At 37.1% G+C, this 17,916-nt stretch overlaps 1 protein-coding gene across 1 annotated transcript in view; it reads right to left on the bottom strand.

Moving 5' to 3' along the window:
* Positions 1–17,916, bottom strand: part of rock2a (rho-associated, coiled-coil containing protein kinase 2a) — a 49,901-nt gene continuing 31,985 nt past the window's right edge. Inside the window, 27 exon segments of the mRNA XM_048205349.1 lie at positions 1–520; positions 522–551; positions 3,531–3,744; positions 4,659–4,917; positions 5,052–5,130; positions 5,254–5,342; positions 7,391–7,461; positions 7,782–7,950; positions 8,040–8,231; positions 8,343–8,437; positions 8,910–9,003; positions 9,109–9,295; positions 9,488–9,591; positions 9,862–9,931; positions 10,068–10,252; positions 10,433–10,593; positions 11,958–12,117; positions 12,368–12,474; positions 12,558–12,804; positions 14,654–14,881; positions 14,969–15,097; positions 15,204–15,215; positions 15,426–15,486; positions 15,620–15,779; positions 17,157–17,248; positions 17,358–17,496; positions 17,589–17,733. Of these exon segments, the coding sequence (XP_048061306.1) occupies positions 280–520; positions 522–551; positions 3,531–3,744; positions 4,659–4,917; positions 5,052–5,130; positions 5,254–5,342; positions 7,391–7,461; positions 7,782–7,950; positions 8,040–8,231; positions 8,343–8,437; positions 8,910–9,003; positions 9,109–9,295; positions 9,488–9,591; positions 9,862–9,931; positions 10,068–10,252; positions 10,433–10,593; positions 11,958–12,117; positions 12,368–12,474; positions 12,558–12,804; positions 14,654–14,881; positions 14,969–15,097; positions 15,204–15,215; positions 15,426–15,486; positions 15,620–15,779; positions 17,157–17,248; positions 17,358–17,496; positions 17,589–17,733 (3,720 nt within the window). The 3' untranslated portion in view covers positions 1–279.

Below are 17,916 nucleotides of genomic sequence, written 5' to 3' on the forward strand. Positions count from 1 at the left end.
TTCAATGTTACTATTCACAATTTAATACCTGAGTTGAGATACAAAAGAGAAAAAGTGCCTTGTTAATGCCCAAGCTGTCACCTTGCATCCCAAGTTGCAAAAAGTAGCCCAGCGCAACACTGTTCAAGCTTTTCATCTGGCTAGCCACCATAAATATTACTGTGCTACTTAAGCACCGCAATTTAAACAGTGAATGCTCTTTATGATGTTTCTGAAGCATGTCTGCAATAAACATCAATACTTTCTCCATCCAACTTCCAGGTCGGTCATGTTCTCCTCTCACCCAGCGTTGAACTGGGGGTTGAAGTGGTCTGGAGTACAGGGTCTGAGACCTTCATCTCTCTTGTCCATGTGCTCTTTGTGGCATTTGATCTGACATCTCTGGCATTCCAGAGCCAGAGGAGGTTTGAACATGTTCCACAGGGGTTTGGTACAGGCCGCACAGTTGGCAGGGAAGTGGTAGAACAAAGGGATAAACTCATGACCCTTGTGGTAGACGAAGCCAGATTTCTCCGCAACATGCTGTTGGTTCCTTTACGTTGTGCACAAACCTGTGTATCATATAGAGTAGCACTCTAGTGTGTAACCGGTGCCAAAGCTTCTGCATTGACTTTATGCACAGCCATCTTGGAATCAGACTTTACATAAGATGTTAACCCCCTGGAGTCTGAGGCTGATTTGGGGCCTGGAGAAGTTTTGACATGCCCTGACATTTGTGCTTTTTTCAGTTGTTCATAAACATATTAATGAAAGTGCCATTAATTATTCAGCACAAACTAGGCACCATAATATGTGAGGAACATTGTGTACATGTTTGTGTTTTTGAAGGAATAACATTTATGCTGGTTACTGAAAAAACAAAAAACTTAAGTCACTGATTAAGGCCAATAAAAGTTATTAAATCTTGTTCCAAGACTTTTGGGTATTGAAGGTTGTAGACAAGTTTTTGCTTCAAAATTATGTAAAAATTATGCAACTCTTTCAAAACAATATACTGAAGTTTTTGTAAGACACTTTTTGCCAAGAAACACGGTTGCGAGGAGGCGTGAATCTCCATGAATAATGGCATTCTCACCTGTGAAGACAAAAGAATGAATAGTAATGACCTGAAAAGACTTGCAATTAATGAGGCATTTCAGTCAGGTAGGCTGTGAAAAAACCTTTGTGATGTCTCAGCTCATCATGGTAATGAAACATACAGAAAAATTTTATTACAATATAAATAATGGTTTTATATTATACTTTAAAATATAATGTATTTCTGTGATGCAAAGAGTCTGAATATAGTTTTATTTAAAAGCATGATTTGGAGAAATATAGGATTCATGTTAGCAATTTTCACAGGTATTTTTTATTTAATATTCATTGTTATCAAGCGCTGGTGTTTGCATTCATACTGCACCGGAGGGCGCTTGTGCATTTTAGTCCACAAATACCAAGAAGAAGACGATATTCCATGAATGTGTTTAAATTCAACTACAGCCGGAGGGCGCTAAAGAAACAAAAACTATAAAACTTATCAATAGAAGAAAACAAACAGGAATTTCTATGTCTTCCAGTCGCTAACCATTTTTTCATCCAGTAAACAATTTTCAAGGCAATAAATACACGATTGAAAAATGCATGTGTTGTCTCTGAATTTGCCTGTGAAAGCCTGGCTCCGTGGGCGTGGCCGCAAGTGGGTAAGACATCACGGACTTACATGTCTCTTTTCATAATACAAAACACAGAATGTTTGTTTTCATTTGACTTGCAATTTAAACTGCTTTCAACGTTTTGTTAGACATTTAATTTTTTGTGAAGTATTCAAAGTTAAGTTCATTTTCTGAGAACTATCAGTTGGACTTCGTTCAAGGGAGATGAGAGATACGCATTGTTAGTTTCTTTATTTTACAAAAAGCACAACATTTTGTTTTTACTCTGAGTGTATACTAAAAGGAGATTAATAATTGATGTATTACATTTAACAAAAAATGACAGAGTATTTTAAGTCTGTTTTGCTGCAATGTGAAAAAAACCTGCAAAACGCGCCGGCGCGTTAATAATATAATTCAAAAAAATGAAAGTAAATTGTCTATACCTATTCTTTTGTTTCTTCCATGCAACACAAAAAGAAGATATTTTACAAAATGCCCAAGTATGACTGTTTTATAGGGTAAAATTTGGTCTTCCATAGTATTTGGATCATGTTAGCCACAGGTAAACCAAGCATTGCACCTTACTACCATGGTAAAAAGTAACTATATTGTTTCTATGGTATTTGTTATGGAAAAAAAAAAGCCTAAAAGACATTTAGTATAATACAAATGCACAAAAACTGCTATAGTTTAATAACAAAAAATACTGTAAATGTATTCCATTACTCCTTTAATACATTTAACGTCTACATTAATAATATAATAAAATTCTATATGAATATCCTACATTTGTGCCACAATCCCATGGTTTCAGTTAGTGTTACTACAGTAAGTCATGTTGGTGACTTGTGGATTGAAAAAGCTTCTAACTGTATCGTTGTGGCTCAATGTTTCTCCCGTTTTCTGCGTCAGTGTTGTTGAGAAAGTCAATGCTGTTTCATCTGGCATTAAACTAGTTTAAATCACAAGGAATTTGATTTTTGGTTTGTATGGGAGAACTCTGCATCGAACTTGAGCGCATTTCACTGGATCTCACAGCATTGTTTAGTGTTCACGTGAATGAGATGCAAGTAAATGCATTTGATTTGCTCTAAGCTCACGCTGCAGTGTTTTTGAACCAAGCTGATAAATGTTCCGTGTCAAACGAGCAGCTCTGTTTCGTTGCGCTTTTGGCACATTTTGGCTGTTTAATGTTTCTCATATGCAACAGAAATGGCAGCGCTCATCTGTTTGGTTGTCACTGGCACCAGTGCGACGGTCTGCAACACTCAAACACAGCATTATTTGCATAAACATTATATCAAACACTTATCGAACCAAAAGGACAAAAAAAGTACCCAAAAAAAAACACTTTTTTAAAATTTCCACAACAAAATGCTGTTAACAAAACACATAATTTAAAATTCATGTAAAAATGAATTATTTTTCGATAATGAACGCGATATTGCGTAGTTTGTCAGTGATCTACGGTTCTGTCTATTAAATGCCGCTCCATTTGAAAGCCGGTGATGGCGATTTAGCGGTAATCAGGGAACCGGCTTTACTGACGAAATGCGCGTGACAATCGCATGCAATATATCGCCCAGCCCTACAATAAATTTAATTTAATGTATAAGTGGATTGGGCATTCTGCTAAACTTCTCCTTTTGTGACATACAGGAATGATGTGAGGTTGAGTAAATGATGACAGTTTTCATTTTTGAACAAACTGGTCTGAAAGGATCTGGTCAGGAGTGAATGTAAACCAGGCCTTTATTTAATCCTCTTACTCTACAGACAGACACTGATGAATAACAATCTGGGCAATGTATTTGAACTGACAGCATAAACCTTCACATGAAGACACAAGATAGAGTTTCCATAAAAATGAGCATGTCAAGGCTTATTCCTCACCTGGGTTTGCCGGAAGGTACTTGTCGGCTGGGTCTCCTCATGGATTGACTGCTTTGTACTTTAGAAGGAACTCTGGGAGAGGAGCGGTGAGGGGCATCTGGCGCGGGAGGTTTTTTGGGGATCTTCTTCATGAGCCGACTAACCCACTTTTGCTGGTCCTCCTGAGACAAGGCTAACAGCAGCAGATTTTTAGCTGTGGACACGTCGTAGTTCACTGGGGATGGAGACAGTAAGCACAGAAGTGTCAAACAAGTGAATGGGACAAATCAGTTCAAATATATAATACCGTTCTAAAAATTTGGGGTTGGTAAGGATTGTTTTTGATGCTTTTGAAATGGTCTCTCTAATACTCACCAAGGATGCATTTATTTGATCAAAAATACAGTAAAACAGTAATGTTACAATTTAAAATCTATTCTACAATTTAAAACTTTCTTTTAATATACTTTTGTCATGCCATTATGTAATTTATTCCTGTGATGCAAAGCTAAATTTTCAGCATCATTACTCCAGTCTTCAGTGTTACATGATCCTTTAGAAATCATTCTAATATGCTGATTAAATATTTTTTATTATTATCATCAATGTAGCAAACAGCTGTGCTGCTTAATATTTCTGTGGAAAACATTATGCTTTTTTTATCCAGGATTCTTTGATGTATACAGAGTTCAAAAGAACTGAATTTATTTGAAATGGAAATCTTTCTTAACATTATAAATGTAATACTGTCACTTTTGATCAATGTTATGTGTCCTTGCTGAAAAGTATCAAATTCTTTCCACTTTTTTCCATGACTTTTCCAGTAACGTGTGATGAATAAAGCACAAAAATTACAAATACATATTTAGTTGTTTTTTGTTTTGTTGTTTTTTTACACCATTTCATAGTACTTTAGCTCTCTCAATAGCTAATTTCTTCCAGAGTAATTACTTTAGAACTGAAAAAGCTATATATATTCCCAGGTTTTTCAGGACCCAGGGAACCTTTTTTTAATGCTAAGCACAGAAACACATGTATGTAAACAAACTAAAATGACCCATATACAAAAATTCCTGAACATTTTAATACAAGATGTATTTAAAATTCCCTTAAAACCATTAAGGTAGTAATAAGAAAGCCTCTTCTCACCTCTGCAGGGGGCGACGACTTCCTCTTTCTTGTCCATGTGGTCTTTGTGGCACTTGATGTGGCATCGTCTGCATTCGAGGGCTGGAGGTGGTTTGAACATGTTCCACAGGGGTTTGGTACAGGCTTCACAGTTAGTGGGAAAGTGGTACAGGGTTGGGATGAACTCATGACCCTTATGGCAAATGTAGCTGGATTTGTCCCCAGGAAGAGGTTCCAGCTCTTGCTCTTTCTTGCTCTCACCCTCATTTGCGTACAAGATCTGGAGGAACCAATGACAAGTGATAAGACATTTGCTTACAGCCGTCATCCTTATGCCTTATAAAACTTCCACAGGTTTCAAGTTTCAAAGTACCCTGATACCCTGCCTGTGTTATCTGTGGTGTGCCATTATACCTGGAATATTCTGGGGATCTCTTTGGCGTCAGCACGATAAACGTCCGTCTGAGTTACCGAACGCACATGGAAAAGTTTACTAGAGAAATTAAGATAAAAAGAAGATGACAGATGATACAAGTCAGTAAAAATGATACAGGACAACACCGGGACCAGCTTATTTGTTCTAAAAGAAATGGATTTGAAGGGTGAAAGGACTCACTCTATGTCCAACACCATGTAGGGATTGGAAAGCTCTTTGTCCTGTTCGCTGTTGTAAAAGAGAATCTTCTTGCTGCTCACCACAACATACTAGAGGAGAGAAAAGAAACAAAAGACTCACTGAATCCTGCATGACGGAGTTGGATGGGATTTCAGATGCAGAAGTATCATGGTACTGTATGTGACTCTACTATCTAGCGCTGCAGCTTCTAGTGTTTTAGCTCTTGTTTGTAAAGTCATTTGAGGTCTAGTCCTGGTAATTAGTATTTGTCATGTAGTTGCAGACAACATGAGATTGGTTAATTATTCAAATTTAACAGGTTTATTTTATTTACTCACTATTATTTCAGATTTATTTCAATTACTGAAAATGTTTTTTTAACAGTTTTAGATAATGATAACAATGCTGACCACACATTTAATGAGCTTAATAAAAACTAAATTTTAGGGGTGTGACGAGATCCTTAGTTCATATAAAGTTAACTAACGTTAACTAACGTGACACGACGAGATTATGGTAACACTTGACAATAAGGTTTCATTAGTTAACGTTAGTTAACTTTATATGAACTAAGGAAGAACAATACTTCTACACCATTTTAGTTAAAGGTGCTAAAGAGGATCTTTTCGTCGACTGAGAAACCAAAGACTGTTAGTGAGTTTTTGAAATGAGCGCCTGCGTAAGAACAACCCCCCTCCCTCACAGCTCATTTCGAGGGAACGCCTCCCAAAACTCGTGCACGAGTATTGGAACAGGAGTGTTTGTTTACCACCGGCATTCGCTGTGTCGTGTTAGTGGATTCATTATGTCGGACTCACCGCAGGTAACTCATAATCTGCAGTTGTTACTCCTGTCTCCTGACAAAAACATTGCATGCAGCGCCTGTGGAGTGTGGAAAGTTACTGGAGCGTGCAGCCGCGCACGTCTCGTACAAGGACCGTCATGGCAGTGATTGACAAGCCAGAGGGCCAATCGTTTACGTGATGATCGTGTAAACAATTGGCTGATGTTTTTAAGGCCTTACCTCGTGCACAGATGATGTATATTAATATTATTCCTTTCAGTGCACCTAATAAATAGTCTTTTATCAGTTAGTAAAGACAGTTTCAAATAATATTGCAAAAATGTATAAAACAAAACATCCTCTTTAGCACCTTTAATGTTAATTTCAACATTTACTAATACATTGTTAAAATCAAAAGTTGTATTTGTTAACATTACTTAATGCACTATCATGAACTAACCATGAATGACTGTTTTTATGTTTAACTAACATTAACAAAGATTAACAAATACTGTAGCAAAGATATTTCTCATTGTTGATGTTGGTTAATACATTAATGTTAATAAATGAGACCTTATTGTAAAGTTTTACCATTTTTATTTATACTGTTTTTATTTCTATGATCAGTTTGTGGAAAGGAGTTCAGTTAGGAAGTCAAAAGTTGTAGAAGCTCATAAATCATGTACAGTAAGGTCTGAAGAGACTCGTATGAAATCATACAGGTAAGAGGCCAGTTTGCGGCAAAACCTTTTACAGTACTTGAGTATTGTTGTCTTGTACTGCATATGATAATTCACACTCAGAAAGTAGAACTGAAATGACATTCATTACAAGATGATTAGTTAAAACATTTCAAATACACCTGAAGATTATTTTTCTAATCATGTATTTCATCTGAGGATTTCTTAAAAATAGTGTGTAAAAATCTCATCTCGTAAACTCAATCTCATGTGCTACCTGTCTCGTCACACCCCTACTAAATTTACATTCACATTTACATCCAACCCTGATGTCATATCAGTATACTATTTAATAAGATCTAAATTAAATGCTAATACAATGAAAACTACAGCAACAAGTTACAGTACACCGTTTACTTCATTTGCATCTTGGTTCTACTATTATTATGGGTTTTTTTTTATAACTTGTTTCTTTGTAGTTTACTTATTTTCTATTTTCTTTGACATTTGTTTTGAATAATCTGGGGAAAAACCTGAAGCACTGATTACTTAATTGATTGGCCCATTTTGATGTCATGTTGATGTTAATAGCATTTTTTAACAACATGTCATCGCAGCATCCTTAGCTAATGGCTTACTTTAAAAAATGCAATATGCTTGTCTAAAAACATACCTTCCTTTCCCACCCAAAGCGTTTGGTGTTGTTCCTCACTGGTAAAGACAGCCAACCCTCCAGTCTTGTCTCTGTACAACAGAAAAGAAGACATGTATAATAAAACAGAGCAGCTTTATAAAAATACACCAGAGAAAAGCCTGTTATGGGAAGGCATGATGTCCAGTCAAGACTTAAGAGGTCAAAAGGTCATGCACTGAACGCCATGCAGGTCACCTGTGCAGTCAGGCTCTGCAGTGAAGTGAAGGGTGAAAGTTGAACTGAAAATCGGAGCAAAACTAAGCAGAAAGAAGGGAGGGTGATGCAGAACGATGTGGAGAAAGACAAAAAGAAGAAAGTGAATAAAAGAAAACGTTATGAAAGTGTAGAGAGGAAAAGAACTTCACAGTACCTGGTAGTGACTCGTCAGTGTCCATGTCAGGGCCGCTGCTCATACTGGCCGAGTCAAGCGACTGGATGTTGAGAGAGTTCAGCAGGCCGCGCAGCTGCTCAATATCGCTGTCTTTACTGTCGAGGGCCATCTGCAGCTCGATACGCACCTGAGACTCGTCCGCCAATTGCTGCAGGAAATAAACAAGAGTAAGAAACGAGTATTCTGGCTACCTGTGGAGCAGTGTGGCATTCTTCAGACACTGATTAGCGGTCATACTGCTTGCATGTCGTTGATTTCTCTCTGGTATTTGATGATGGTGCTGTTGAGCTTCTCCTTCTCAGAACGAAGCTCCAGCTGTAACTTCCTGTTTTCTTTCTCCTTCCTCCTCACGTCTGTATCATTTCCACGGCGACTGCCACCACCTCTGACCTCCTTTCTGTTCATGATCTCTGCCAGCTTGTTCACCGCCTGATAGATAGAAAAGAGCCAAGAGAAAAGAGAAAAATAAATAATGTAGCAAATCTGACTCAAAGGGAGTTTGATTTATTCATTTGCTCAAAGGAAAATGTTATGGTGTACCTGTGTTTTGAGAGTTCTCTCTGACTGCAGCTGTTTCTCAAGGGCCAGTTTCACTTGAGTGATGGACTGCTCTTCATTCTTCAGATTCTGCAGGTCTGTAAATCCAAAATGCTCGCAGTATTAACAGAGACAAAAAGCCAAACTCGCAGCCACTGTGAGACCTGTTACTCAGCTAGAAACAGGAGTTACAGAAAAATCCCCAACAGTTTTCCTCCGAATATCATGAGTTTGCTAAGGATACTGTGGGTCAATGCTTGTTCTAAGATGTAAAAAAGTTCCATGCAGAAGGCATATTAAAACAGGTAGAAAAGAGCTTGGAATTTCAATAATCAGAGATAAATTAATTGGAATGTGCACTGAATATCAAATGAAGCTGTGGAAATATTAAATTATTCCTGTGTGAACAGCTCTGAAAATGTTAATTTATTTGTTAACTTATTTTTGAAAATATAGTTATTTTGAACAAGTTCTATAAATAATATAACATAATATAATGTAATGTAATGTAATATAAATACACACTATACATACACTTATACATTGAGGTCAATATATTTAGTCACTTACAGTCTTGTGCCTCCTTTAGCTTGTTGTTGAGTTCTTCCTTCTCATTGGCCAGGTTTGCAACATCATTTGTCAATGTGCGATTAGCTTCCTCTAACTGTAGAGACGGGACAATTAAACCCAACAAGTTCCTCAAGACTGTTCCAAAACTAAATGTGATCTCTGTGATTCTGGCTTATAGCTGAAATGCAGTGTAACTCACAGAGGTGATGGTGGTGTCTTTTTCAGCAAGCTCCTGTCTGTGTCTGGCCATCATCTCTTTGATCTCCAGCTCCTTCATGATCTTCTCCTTCTCCAGGTCAGAATACTGCTCCTCCGCAATTGAGCGTGCCAGTTGCTCGGAGTCAGCTTTCGTTAGTGTGATCTCTAACTGGGCTGCAAGAGAATCCCTAAAAAAGGGACAAGAGAAAAAAAAAGGTCCACAGAAATTAAACATATACATATAAACATATACACATTTAGACTTTAAATTTGCAGTATGAGATTTTGACCCAGAAATGTTTTATATATGACACAAAAATGTTGTAATGCATTTTTTTGGTAATTCAGTGGACTAAAAACTTTTATATTTTATATCTCACCTTTCCTCCTGTAGCTCTTGTAGACTCTGCTGTACGTCTTTATAGAGTTTATTTTTCTCCTCACACTCTTCCTTCAGCTCCCGCACCTGTGTCTTATACAGCGTCTACACACGCACACGCACATTGGGTTTCCATTATAGGAACTTTCAATAGACATAATGATTTTTATATTGTACAAACTGTATATTCTATCCCCTAACCCAAACCCCTAAACACAATCCTCGCAGAAAACTTGTTTCATTTTCAAAAAACATTATTCTGTATGATTTATAAACAGTTTGTCCCCATAACGTAGGGTTTACCAAGAACACACAATCTTGTTAGACTTGAGCGTTCGATTTGTTTCTGCAAGGGAAAGAGTTTAGACTTCTTACAGAGAAATACTGCTCTGCCTCCAACTGATCCTGCAGTTCCTTCATCTGTCCATCCGAATCCTGACGATCCCTAGAAACACACAGAAAATTATCCAATATATGAATGATTTGAATATTTTTGAAAAAAAGGAAGAAAGGTTCTATTAAGATGCCAGCTATTAAGATGTGTTATATTCAATGAGTTCATTTGCATGTGCGTTGCATACTTGCGCAGCTCCACGTTTTGTTTTTCCAGGCTGCGTTTGATTTCCAGCAGGTGGTTGATCTCCTGTTTGAGTTGTTTCTCTGATGTTCGGAGGGTGCTGAGCTGCTGGTTTTGAACTTTCAGGTCATTCTGAGTCAAAGTGCGTTTCTGAACTTCTTGCTCGATCTTCAGATTCAGATTCTTCACCTAGACAAAGTAAAAGATCAGGAGAATCTGTAGATATGTGTACTTTATTCCTATGATGGCAAAGCTGAATTTTCAGTAGCAATTACTCCAGCCTTGAGTGTCACATGATCCTTCAGAAATCATTTTAATATTGCTGATTGGCATTGGAGTAGCAAAAATACATTTATAAACTGCACATACTTCTTCTGTGAGTCTCTCCTTGTGTCGCCGCAGTTCCTCTAGTTTCTGCAATGACTGTTTATAATCACAGTCAAGCATGGAGTTCTTCTTCTCAAGTTCTAACATCCTGTTCTCCACACGCAGTTTAGAGGAACGTTCCTCCTGCAGCTTTTGTTCCAGCTCTAGATGAACACACAAAAACAGACATGTTAACAAGCAATAAAATCCTGTTATGTTTACAAAAACCAGAAATGTATCCTTTTATCAATTCTGCTATGTAACTCTGGGCTCTGTCTTGTCTGCACTAATCTAAGCCAACATGTTCTCCACTGCAACCTTCAAAATGCACTTCACTGTCATCAACTTCGTAGCTTTCTATTATTAACCCGTCATTCACTACCCTCCTCCTCGTTCATTTTTTAAAGTTAGACATCAACCTTCTTGGTATTCCTCAATCAATTCATTATAAAGAATATAACAAGAAAAAAATCATAAAATTATAAAAGAATGCCTATTTTTGTATTCATTTTTTTGTAAAAATTGTATAGGGTCACAAACGACCCGAGGTGTGTATGAGTGTACATATATTTTTTCTGCACAACAATAATTGAATCTTAGATGACGGAATAAGTGCAATTCACCTTATTCCACAAGGTGGCAATGTCTGATACACAATGCTGAAGTGACGACTCATTTAGACAGAAAACGAAATAATAAGAAAAACACGAAATGGCTCAGCAATTTACTGCAGAGCAAGTACTGAACGCAATCAAATATGACTGTAACTGTCACTGGATGGATCTGGTGAAGCTGTTAGCGATCGACATATTGATTTTGAAGATGTTGAAAATTATATAGTTTTGAAAATAAGTTTGAGATCGTGAATGGGCTCATATTCGTGACCTCAAACATAAAACTTGCCTATTATTTGCTGAATTTACTTACAAATGAGCTCTGACGAGGACAGTGATGATGGCATAAAACATCTGCTCAAACGGAGCCCTTTCAAGCTCCAAAAGGTAACAAAATATGCTTTATTTTATTCTTCTGTAATTGTTATTCTAATATTAGAGGAGTTTTATATTATCGCAACAGGTAGAGATCCTTCCGTGTTAGATACAGATCCGGGTCGATAAAGACCCGAATATGTAAGAATGACTGGCGAAACAGTCATGCATTTAAGGGTTAAAATGAAATAAAAATTTGAGTTTTCCCCTTTTTAAGATTTTTTGCCATTTTTGCCTTTTTTTATTGAGATAGGACAGTTAGTTGACAGGAAGTGAATTGGGAAAGAGAAGGGGAAGGTCCACGAGCCAGGACTTGATCTCAGGTCGCCCAAAGCTCGCGCTATGTGTCGACTCGCTGCCCACAAGGCTATCGACAAAAATTTTGGGGGGGAAGTTTTGTGGATTTTAGTCCACTTCTGTTAGTTTTGAGGTATTTAATTTACGTAAACTACCTGTTATAATAATAAATATGCCAAAACAGGAAAGAAACTGCATTTAAAATGTGTTTCATATGATCTTTAATCACTTAGCTCTCATACCCTTCACAGCCTCAGATTTTGCTCCTTCAATGGACTCGCTGATCTTGTTCTTGTCGGCAAGTCGAGCTTTTGTGGCCTTGTGTGCTGCCTCCTCCTGCTCCAAACCCTGCTGCAACACCTTCAGCTTATAGGTCATGTCAATCTGGTTATTGCTCTTCTCCTATTGGGCATACACACACACAGTGGGTGGGACATTAGAAGAGGGGCTGGACATAAAATGCAATAAACAGAGAGTAAACACCACCAGTACATCAACTTCGTAGCTTTCTAAAAGCCATCTGAGTACATTTCTTCAGCAGTGAATGCTGGGAATGAGGAAGGTAGAAATGACGTCTGAATCCACAACCATAGCCTATAAGGATGTCACAACAAGGGAGGGAATGAGTATGAGAAAGAAAGTATTTGTTTACCTTCTCCAGGTCTGTTAGCTTCTCCTGAAGTTGCCTCTTCTCTGTCTCAGCTTTAGATAGGGCTTGTCTCACCTGTTTCACTTCTTCCTCCAAACCAGAGATTCGTGCTACGGATAAGAGGTAGAATGTGGATGAACACTGTTGCTTGTGAACTGATATGATACTTCCAAAAGAAGGAATACACACTTACCCTGTAGATCAGAGATAGTCTCAGAGCCCTGGGTTTGCTCTCGTTTCTCTGTGTCCAGCGCTGCCTGCAGGGTGATGTTCTCCCTCTCCAGCGTGAGCTTGCTGTTCTCCAGCATGCAGCATTTGTCCTGCAGTTCTCTTGCATGAGCCTCCAGCTGCTGCAGCTGTTTTGAGGCCTCTGTCTGAGCTTTACGCAGCCGCGTAGCCGCATCAGATTCTGCCCGCAGTAATGCATTGGCCTCATCAAGCTGCCAGAGAGAGACATGGGATTGTCATAGGGAAATGACAATATGCTACTAGGATCATTCTGTTAATTTATAACACATGAGAAAGACACATAGCCACAGGTTTCTCCAGGAATACAGACCCATAATTCTGGGAACTTTACTTTTAAGAAAACTAAACGTTGCTTTTAACAGACACTGTATTATTCTGATTTAAGACTTTGCAACAAAATGTCGAAACAGTATAAAATATTCACATAAATACTTGAATTATTTACTTGCCATTCAAACCATAAAAAAATTAAACAAATAAATAAATATTTATGCATATAACACACAAAATGTATTTACTATATACATTGAAAGTGAAAAAGGTTTTAAAAATGATTTTGAAAAGTCTCGCAGGCTGCATTTATTTAATCAAAAATACAGTAAAAAGAGTAATATTGTGAAATATTATTACAATTTAAAATAACTTCTATTTTTATATACTAGTTTAATATTTAAATAATTGTTCTCTATACAATATTTTAAAATGTAATTTATTTCTATGACGGCAAAGCTAAATTTTAAGCATCATTATTCCCGTCTTCAGTGTCACATGATCCTTCAGAAATCATTCTAATATGCTGATTTGGTGCTTAAGTATTTTTTTTATCAATACTGAAAACAGTTGTACTGCTTAATATTTTTATGAAGAAAAAACAAACGTTGCTGAATGAAAGAACAATATTAGAAAAAGAAATATTTTGTGTCAAATGTCATCACTGTTGCTTTTGATCAATTTAATACATCTTTATTCAATAACAGTATTCATTTCTTTAAAAGAAAAAAATGATAAAAAAAACTTTTTTGAACAGTCAAAAACAGGATCTACATTTTTGTGGGTTTAAATAAAAGGTTTTTTTTATAAGAGACAAAAACAACTTTAAAACCACTCCATTCCTGGTTAAAAAAAACAAAAAATCAAAACAAAACAACAAAACAAAACAAAAAAACAGCAACTTGATTTTTTCCGAGTAACATGTAATTTAAGCCACAAAATAAATTTCATTCTGTAAAATAAGTATAATGAAATATGCAAAAAGCATTTTGAACGTCTCCAGCACGTTTAAAATGGCCCAAAAATCAAACAAAGTTCACCCCAATGCACGTTATCACGTCCGCCAAAAACTAAGGCTGGCTGTCAGTTGGAATATTAGAACTAAGATTATCGACATAACACACTCGTGGACATCAATCACTCCACTGAATACTTGCCAGCTAAGAAATAATTATTACCTTGCAATCCATCTGTTTTCAAATCCACATCATTTGAATTTCACGAAATCGATGTCTGTCAAAAAAATAACGTGCACAATACATGGTAGTATTTACGAGAAGCAGAGGTCCAGGGAGTACACGCATTTCCTGGAAAACCCACACTACCAGATGTTTTGACTACTACTTCATCGCTTTTCGAGAAGAGGGTGAAAATGCCTGAGCGGCTTCAACATGCTGTCTGTCAGAGATGATAATGTACCTAATGCATAATACATAATTGACTCTCATAAGCATAGATTCGGGAAGTTTGATCATTATCTTCTCAGTTGTTTAAAAGATTAAGGCAATTATCAACGTTTGATAAAATGTTTAATTTTCCAAAAAAGAAATCTTTACATGATTTGTTACATTTCTCATGACATTGCTAGTCGTGAAGAGATTTACACACCTTAATCAAATCCACGTTATAGCGCATTAACTAATGAAGCCCCTCTGATGGTCTTCAAAGAATTGGATAATAAAGACCATATGTCCTTGAATTAAAATCTACCTGACATTCAATTATGAACCTGAACGACAGACATAGCAAGTTTTCCCACAACCCACAAACCTGTTTCTGCAAGTGGATGTTCTTCTCATTGGAGATGTGCGAGTTCTGGTTTTTCTTCTTCATTTCATCCAGCTGATCCCTCAGACTATTCACTTCATTCTCCAGGCAGCGTTTGCGGTCGGCTTCACTCTCCGCTCTGCGGTGACTCTCTACGCTCTTGTGCTGCAGGAGAGCTTTCTCTCTCTCTAGCTGTCTCAGAGACGTCTCCAACACTTTTCTGCCATTTATCTATTAACACATGTGCAAACAGGTAAGATCACTGTATATTCCTACACACAACTTTACTGAAGTTCCAAAGATCAAACACCCCCTCACCTCTTCATCTAGCTCTTTGGTGATCTTTTCTAGGCGGGTACAGTTGCTTCTGTATTTTTGCTCCAGCTCATCTTTGGCCTGCATTTCAATATTGAGCTGCTCTTCTAGAGAATGTAGTTTCTTCTGGAGCTGAGTGTAAAAAAAAGCGATCTTCATTTAATGTCATCAATCTCTTAAAATAATAAACTACCTAATAAGCTGTGTATTAAGCATTATTAAGAGTGTGAACACTTACTGCTAAATTGTCCTGTAGGTGAAAAAAAAAAAAGAATGAAGATATTAGTTACAACCAATGTTGCAAGAAGCACTAATCAGTTTAGTCCTGGTTCTGAAAAGCTCATATGAAGTCTCTAAACAGGGTCTTCTACTGTATAAGGTAAATCCAGTCTCTAAAGAGCATAAAGCAGTTAAATTAAAAATATAAGCATATGAAAGTAGGAGCGTATCTGTGCCATACCTCTCTCTTAGATACTGGGAGATCATTTTTCATTGCTGAACTGTTAACAGCATTCAACAACCTGCACAAAAACACACCAGATTATCTGTCACGGTAGTTATCAACTGGTTTTGCTTCAGAACATCAAGTGATGATCCAATAAAGTAGCAGAAATAATTTAGTGTACAGAATTGACAAAAAAAGAAATTTCTTACTGGTCTTCTTTAAAGTAGGTGAACCCCACAAAGGGCAGCTGATTGCCAACAAAGGCTTTGGGTGTAGGAAAGGTCTCCACTTCTCCTTTATCCTCTTCTATCTCATCAAAATTACTGGTGTCTATGTCACTGCTCAGCTCTGGAACGACAGGGGCTGCAGCTGGGGAGAGAACGGGACAAAAACGGTTCACTGTGCGTGTTTATAACAGCTGAGGTAAAGGGCACCGATAGTAGAGATGAAACTAACAATGCTCACAAATTCATGTCCAGCTTACTGGCTTGTTTTGGTTTTAGTTGAGCAACACTAGAAATATGAATGTGTAATGAACACTGTTATTATAGTTATGGAACATTTATATTTTTATTCCATTTTTTATTTCAGTGTAGTTAAGTTTGTTTAAATGCCACATAAATTGTTGAGGTGTGCACTAATACTAAAACATTTTCTGCCATATTTTATAGTTTCAATCCTTTGAAAGAACAGTTTTTGCTCAATAAATGCTACACCTTTGTAAAAAAAAAAGTACACCTAAGCATACTTTTAAAAAAAAAGTACTAATCACAGAAATAATTAAGAGTGTAACGGTACGCATATTTGTACCGAACGGTTCACGGGGCAAATTCCAAATGGAAGTGATCATCCTATGCCCTATGTGATCATCCCTATGTGGGCAGGGCATGCGCGTGCCGTATATATCCATATGGAATTTTCCCCGTGAACCGTTCGGTACGAATATGTGTACCGTTACACCCCTAGAAATAATATACTTTCAATCAGGGCTTGACATTAACACCCACCAACCCACCAAATGCAGGTGAATTTTAGCAGTGGCATGTAATGCAGTCACCCCTACTAGAATCTTTGGTGGGTTGAATTTTATATATAACATATATAGCCTACATTTTTCAATTGTAGTCTTTTAAAAAGGCATCTGAAATAATAAACTGTAGCAATGTAGTGTAGTCAAAAATATTGATTTTGTGATACATATCGATACTGAAATATCTGAAATGTTTCCAATACTCATTTTCCGTGTGCTTATACCCAAAGTGCGCACACATAAAGCCACCTCTCAGTACTAAACTGAGTTATTTTCCGCTGCTCATTGCGCTTACACAGTCAAATAGACACAATGTAATGTCAAAATGCTGGTCTTGGCGAGTATTCATGTAAACAGTTATGTTTTAAGTGAATGTAAACAGTTGAGAAAGAAAACGCATGTGTAACTGTATAATGGATCGGTGCAATTTTTTTCCATGGTATCAATGTTAAAATTGTGAAAATGTTGAGTGGCCAGTGAAAATGTTGAGTGGCTAGTAACTTTGGAAATCCACTAGTCACAGTGGCTGGTGAGCAAAAGAGTTAATGTCAAGTCCTGCTTTCAAATAATATACTTAATTACTTAGTACTTTTGAATGTACTGAGAAGCATATATTGTAAACTAAAATATACTCATTTCTATTGAAACGTGTATATCATGTATTTGAATTCTAAAATCTTCAGTAATGAGGTGATGGAAGCAGGTGTTTTACTCACTCTCTCTAATGGTGCTGAAGGTCCACTGGTCGTTTCTAAAGAAAGGATGTCTTTTAATTTCTTCTACGCCATTTCGGCCCAGGCGAACCTCCCTGTCAAATGTAAATATTCACAAACACAAAAACACATTGTCAAACATGTGAACCCTGTTAAACATCCATATGGACCAGAGGATGTCTATCTGTGCATGTAAAAGCTCACCTGTCAGTTAGGAAGGCACAGATTATGTTTTTGGCTTCTTGAGAGATCTCAACGTCATCAGGGAAGTTAAGAGAGTTCTTATGGTCCATAATCTTACTGTAGGTCCCCACCAGAGAATCAGCGTAGAATGGTGTATCACCTATACACATACACACAAACATTTAATAAACTAATACCACAAACGTATAATTTAGAAAAACACACACACACACATACATATTCCTGACTCACCAACCAACATCTCATAGATAAATACTCCGACCGACCACCAGTCACACTCGCGCCCGTAGTATCCGTCCCCTCCCTGAGACTTGAGAACCTCTGGCGAGATGTAATCAGGAGTTCCAACCGCAGTGTCACAATGAACCATCCCCGTCTATAACCAATCAACCAATCCATGAGTTAAAGTTATATCTAAAAACTCCAGACAGCAATATACACAATGTACACACAGTGTGTTTACACTGAACCCAAGTGAATTTATTTATTTATTTAAAAATTATTTTTGTATTTTAAATCAATTGTTTTGATTTTATTTATTCATGTCGAAGAGAACAAT

This window comes from Megalobrama amblycephala, linkage group LG10 (assembly GCF_018812025.1).
Source record: "Megalobrama amblycephala isolate DHTTF-2021 linkage group LG10, ASM1881202v1, whole genome shotgun sequence".
NCBI lineage: Eukaryota > Metazoa > Chordata > Actinopteri > Cypriniformes > Xenocyprididae > Megalobrama > Megalobrama amblycephala.